The sequence below is a fragment of the Canis lupus genome, chromosome 15, assembly GCF_011100685.1.
Source record: "Canis lupus familiaris isolate Mischka breed German Shepherd chromosome 15, alternate assembly UU_Cfam_GSD_1.0, whole genome shotgun sequence".
Classification (NCBI taxonomy): domain Eukaryota; kingdom Metazoa; phylum Chordata; class Mammalia; order Carnivora; family Canidae; genus Canis; species Canis lupus.
The window spans coordinates 10,122,818-10,129,430 of record NC_049236.1 but is presented as its reverse complement, the minus strand read 5'-3'; the positions used below and the strand labels follow the sequence as shown (position 1 = coordinate 10,129,430).

Genomic DNA, 6,613 nt, shown 5'->3' with positions numbered 1-6,613 from the left:
TATATCACTAATTTCTGCCTAATATTATTATATCTTTCTTTTTCCTGGGTTTGAGTTTTGTTTGTTTGTTTGTTTGTTTGTTTGTTTTTTAGATCCTTTAGACATAAAGTTAGGTTGTTTATTTGAAAATTTTCTTTCCTGTTGAGGTAGGCCTGTATTGCTATTAACTTCCCCCTTAGAACTGCTTTTGCTGCATCCCAAAGATTTTGGATTGCTGTGTTTTCATTTTAACTTGTTTCCATGTAATTTTTTATTTCTTTTTTTATGTTGTGGTTGACACATTCATTGTTTAGTAGCATGTTATTTAACCTCCATGTGTTTGTGGTCTTCCTAGATTTCTCCATGGTTTTCCTAGTTTCATAGCATTGCGGTAAAAAAAAAAATACATGGTATGACTTTGATTTTTTTCAGTTTTGAGACTTATTTAGTCGCCTAATATGTGATCTCATCTGGGGAATGTTCCATGTGTACTTGAAAATAATGTGTATTCTGCTTTAGGATGGAATGTTCTGAATATATCTGTTAACTCCATCAGGTCCAGTGTGTCATTCAAAGTCACTGTCTCCTTGTTTATTTTGTTTGAATAATTTGTCTATCAATGTAAGTGGGGTGTTAAAGTTCCCTACTATTATTGTATTACTGTTGATTCTTTATGTTTGCTATTAACTATTTTATGTATTTGGGTACTCCCATATTGGATATGTAAATATTTACAATTGTTATATCTTCTTAATTGATTGTTCTGTTTATTATTATATACCGTTCTTTGTCTCTTGTTATAGTTTTTGTTTTAAAGTCTATTTTGTCCAGTATAAGTCTTGCTACTCTTTCTTTTGACTCCTTTGTATGATGAATGTTTCTTCATCTCTGCACTTTCAATCTTCAGGTGTCTTTCGGTCTCAAATGAGTCTCTTGTAGGCAGCATTTGGGGGGGGGGTATCTTGTTTCTTTAATCTACTCTTTTACCCCGTGTCTTTTGATTGGAACAGTTAGTCCATTTGCATTCAAAGTAACTATTGATAGATATGTATTTATTGCCATTTTTTAATTATTTTATGGTTTCTCTAGATTTCCTAGATCCTTTATTCTCCTCTCTTCCATGGTTTGCTGACTTTCTTTAGTGATGTACTTGGATTCCTTTCTCTTTATCTTTTGCATATCTATTACTAGTTCTTTACCATCTGGATTGTTTTCTGTTTTCTACTCCATTGGTTTTCACTTTAGTTTTTAATACTCTTTCTTCTGTTTACTTTGGGCTTAATCTGCTTTACTTTAGTTTTTAAGGTTTTTCACATGTTTTCCCCCTAATATTGCAGTTTTTTTGGTGTAAGTTTTCCTCTAAATTGTGCTTTAGAGGTATCCCACAAATCCTGATAGGTTGTGTTTTCATTTTATTTGTGTTGAGTGCTCTATAAATGTTAATTAGATCCATGAGGACTTATGGCTCCAAAGTTCCCTGGGGATAATTTCCATCCCAGTCAAGCCTAAAGGGAGAAAGAACATGGAGAGGGGTTCTCAAGAGGTTTTTATGACATCACTTCCATTCAAATTCCATTGGTTAGAACTCTGTCATATGGCTTCACCTAATGGTATGGGAAGCTGGGACATGTAGTCTAGCTTTTGCCTGGGAAGAAGAGGAAAATGTATTTGGACAAACAACGAGCAATCTCTTTCTATTTTTTGGAAGAGCTTGTATAAGATAAGAAATACTTGCATCATGGGTATACAGTAGAAATTGTAAAGTTATTGGGGCCTGCTGTTTTCTTTGGGGGAAATTTTGTAACTGCTGATTCAGTTTAATGGATACATGTTCATTTAGGTTTTCTGTTACTTCTTGAGTCACTTTTTGTAAGTCACTTTTTAGGTACATATAACTTTGTGTAAGTTTTAAAATGTATTAGAAAATTTTTCAAAGTATGTTCTTATTTTAATCTCTGATGTAATTGTAATTATGTTCTCTTTCTTCATTTTAAATATTGTTTACTATACCTTTTTTTACTTGGTTATTAATCTAACTAGAGATTTGTCAATCTTATTAGTCTTTACCAAAAATCTTAGTTTTATCCCATTAACTTCTGTTCATTATTTTCATTATATTACTTGGGCTTATTTTGCTGGTCTTTTTCAACTTATAATTTGGATAATAAGCTTGTTATCTTTCAGCTTCCTTTTCTAATATATGTGATTAGAGCCATACATTTTCCTTGAATCTAGCTCCAGCTCTGTTGCTACAAGTATTTGTACATATATCATTATTATTACCTCTATGTATTTTCAACTTCCACTGATTTCTTCATTAATGCATGAGTTATTTATAATGTGAGTTTAAATTGCCACAAGTATGGGAGCTTTTCTCAGGGTATATATTGTTATTAATTTCAAAATTAATTGTATTATTCTTAGAGAATGTGGTATGTGTAATAATGATTCTACAAAACTTGTTGAATCTTGCTTTATGGCCTGGTATATGCATGTTAAGTTTGAGATGTATTCCTGTTTTTTTGTTGTTGTTATTAAATCCTTCCAATATTATCTCATTTATTTCTAATCCTAATTGTGTAAGATAGATAGTATGACTCCCATTTTTCAAATAAGAACATTAAAGTCCCATTAGCACAGTAACTTTTCCATATTCACAGGACAGGTCTAGTTATTCTTTTAACCACTTAGAACAAATACCAAATAAAAATGAGTGGGAAAAATTAGGATGACAAAACATGAGACTCTCCTAACTCTGGGAAATGAACAAGGGATAGTGGAAGGGGAGGTGGGCGGGGGGGTGAGGTGACTGGGTGATGGGCACTGAGGAGAGCACTTGATGGGATGAGCACTGGGTGTTATACTATATGTTGGCAAATTGAACTTTAATAAAAAATAATACATATATATATATATATATAAAACAAAAACAAAAAATGTATGGTCAACTTTTTATACTGGTTGCATATGAGCCTTATTTATATCAAATTATAGATTTTTACGCCTTCAAGGCAAGGATTCATTCTTATTTAAATAGCTCTTTATCCCTCACTTGGTGTCTGAAACAGTATTCTACACATATTTGGTGCTCAAAAGATTTTTTTCTTGATGGGGTACCTGGATGGCACAGTCAGTTGTGACCAACTTGGTATTCACTTACATCATGATCTCAGGATCATGAGATTATGTCCCACATGGGGCTTCACAAGCACAGAGTCTGCTTGAGACTATTTTTCCTCCTTCTCCCTCCCCCTCTGTTCTTCCCCAACTTGCTCACCTCTCTCAAATAAATAAATAAATAAATAAAATATTTAAAAAGAAAGATTTTTGTTGAATTGGAGTAAACTTGAGACTGAAATCTGTCAAAACTTAAAAAGTATAATAAACAGGTAATTTGCGAATACTCAAAGAATAAAACAGAACTTGTAGTGCTGGAATAATTGCAAAAAATAATCTGAAAACACTCCTGGTATAAGTACCTAGTAATTAAAAAAAAAGTACCTAGTAATTCTGGGAAAAAATATAGATATAGGTGTTTATAGGTAACATTAATATCTATCTATATCCTCTAAATACCTCTATGTATCTGCCTGCATACCTGTCTAGATTTAGATATGTTAAAGGATATATATATATATGTAAATATATGCAGTTATAGCTATATAAACATATATCCTTTATATTAATATGAAGAATATATTAGATATAGAGACCTGTTAAAGGATAGATGAACTAACAAAGAGAGACCTACAAAGTCAATAAAGGTATAGATATATAAATGGAAGAAAAACTAAGTGAATATAGTTTACTGATGCCAAGGCAAAAGAGTGGCCAATAGTGACCTTTTAATTTTTATGTTAATGAAGTTATTAATGACCTTGGAAATAGACATGAAGAAGTTGAAATTCTCATTTTAAAAGTTTAGGCTGCAAATGGTAAAAACAAAACAAAAGATCAACTGAACTATAAGCTGGAGGGTGCCACCGTTATTTATTTTAAGATTGAAGAATCATAACCTGATTTAAGACTTAATGTTCTTGCCTAGCTTCTCTTACTCATTCTGTAAGATTCAGCTCAGGTATTATCTCTAGGACTCTACCTGCAGTTGATCAAACTGCCTCTGTTATCTTAGCACTGTCAAAGGTCATTATTATAGCACTTGGAATATTTTAATGAATATATCCAATTAAATGTCTTGTTTACTACAGATTATAAACTCCATGATCATGTGTTTCATCTTTCAATCACCAGTTTTTTGTATATTTTTTATTGGAGTTCTATTTGCCAACATATAGCATAACATCCAATGCTCATCCTGTCAAGTGCCCCCCACAGTGACCCAGTCACCCTGTCACCCCAACACCCCACCCACCTCCCCTTCCACTACCCCTTGTTCGTTTCCCAGAGTTAGGAGTCTCTCATGTTTTGTCACCCTCACTGATATTTCCCACTCATTTTCTCTCCTTTCCCCTTTATTCCCTTTCACTATTTTTTATATTCCCCAAATGAATGAGACCATATAATGTTTGTCCTTCTCCAATTGACTTACTTCACTCAGCATAATACCCTCCAGTTCTATCCAAGTCGAAGCAAATGGTGGGTATTTGTCGTTTCTAATGGCTGAGTAATATTCCATTGTGTATATAGACCACATCTTCTTTATCCATTCATCTGTCGATGGACACCGAGGATCCTTCCACAGTTTGGCTATTGTGGACATTGCTGCTATAAAATTGGGGAGCAGGTGTCCTACCATTTCACTGCATCCGTATCTTTGGGGTAAATCCCCAGTAGTGCAATTGCTGGGTCATAGGATAGTTCTATTTTTAACTCCATGCAGTTTTCCAGAATGGCTGGACCAGTTCACATTCCCACCAACAGTCAATCACCAATTCTTGACAAAGATTTGGCAATAGAAAGTTCTCAGGCAGTGTTTAACTAAATTATGGAGCTTTTTAAAATTTACCCTTTCTATAGATGTACTTGTGTCCACATTTTGTACTTATTTCTTCCATTAAAACACCTATATATATAAAAAAACACCTATATACTTTTTAATTGCATTTATTCCTTTTTACATGTATAACGTTCCTATATACATACTTATACTATTACATGCTTATAAACAACATACTTATTTTATTAATTTTTGTAATACTAGCATTTAGCACAGTGCCCGTCATTCATTTATTGAATATTCAATCACTTCTCAAGTAAGCAGTCATTATTCTAAACTCTAAGAATACCATAATGAAAAAGACTTATCTTCTGGTAGAGGAAGACAGAATAGACAACCAGTAAAGAAAATTATTTACAAAAAAAAAAAAAAAAATTATTTACAGTAGTAATTATTAAAGACAAAGAAACAGGTGATATGATAGAGTACCTGCTGAAAGTGAAGAATCATTTATTTATTTATTTAGAGAGAGGGCACACATGAGCAGGGGGAGAGGGAGAGAGAGAGAAAGAATCCTCAAGCAGACTCCCCACTGAGCAGGGCTCAATCTCAGGACTCTGAGATCTTGACCAGAGCTGAAATCAAGAGCCTACTGCCCAGCCAACTGAGTCACCCCAATGGACTCATTACTTTAGACAAAACACTTAAAAGCAGAATCAAGAAAGTAAAAATACTATTTTTGCATATAATGTTTTTTAAAAATATGTATATTGACTAAAACTTTAAGGAGGGGATCTTAATGATTACAAAGTCCAGTCTTTTCATTTTACAGAGAACATGTGACTTGTTAAAGGTATTAACAAATATATAATTTGTCTTTCTTTTGGTAAATTGGTTTGGAAACTTTTAGATTCTTTATACCTCATCGGGACTTCCCTGAGATGTAAATGACCTATTTGAACCAGGGACTATGATGCTGTCCTAATCACACCCATTTTCTTCCCTAATGGAGATTTGAAAAGAAAAAAAAAAAAAGATAAAGAGGAGGGCAGAGATCTTTAGTAAGAGAAAGTTAAGTGGGCTATAGTCATAGGGATAACAATAAAGAAAGTTCTAGAAAGAGACTTCTAGCATCTAAGTAAAGTATCATTATATAGGAAGCTTCAAAAAAATTTTTTTTGGTTTTTCTAAGACACTCATGGTAGAAAATACACACACACACACACACACACACACAATGGTTTAGAGTAGAGAATTGTAACTATAAGCCCTTACCCTAGGGATAACCACTGTTGATTATTTTCCTTATACAAATATTTCTCTCCTTCCTTCCTTCCTCCTTTCTTCACAAAAGTGAATTTGTATTATTTATATATATATTTAAAATTTTTTGGAAAACAGAATAGTGAAAAAAAGGAAAAGGACAAAGGATAACAAACACTAAATACATATTTTTTGGTCATATAAGCTTCAGATATTTAATATTTTAAAGAAATAAAACATTACAGATAAAGTCTAAGTTTATGTTCCATCCAGAGTCTCATTCCTCTCATCCCTTCTCCAGACACAACAAATATCATGAATTTAATGTATTTTAATACTTGTATTAATGTTTTTTAAAAATAGTATTATTTTGTGTTTTCTTTTAATGTGCATACATGGACAGTACATAATTGGAATAATTGAATACAGATTTATGGGAATTGCTTTTTGCACTGAACATTACATTTTCAGTTC

General features: G+C 32.6%; 1 protein-coding gene across 3 annotated transcripts in view; it reads left to right on the top strand.

Moving 5' to 3' along the window:
* The first annotated feature begins 511 nt into the window (after positions 1-511).
* Positions 512-6,613, top strand: part of C15H1orf185 (chromosome 15 C1orf185 homolog) — a 33,194-nt gene continuing 27,092 nt past the window's right edge. The window contains exon 1 of one of the 3 annotated variants that reach the window (XR_005370233.1): positions 512-600. Coding sequence is in view for 2 of the 3 variants with exons in the window: in XM_038558072.1 (XP_038414000.1) it covers positions 1,502-1,589 (88 nt within the window). In the remaining variant the exon portion in view is untranslated. Of the gene's footprint in view, positions 601-773; positions 1,722-6,613 lie in introns of those variants that run through there. The other 2 variants (XM_038558072.1, XM_038558073.1) reach the window with 2 other exon arrangements.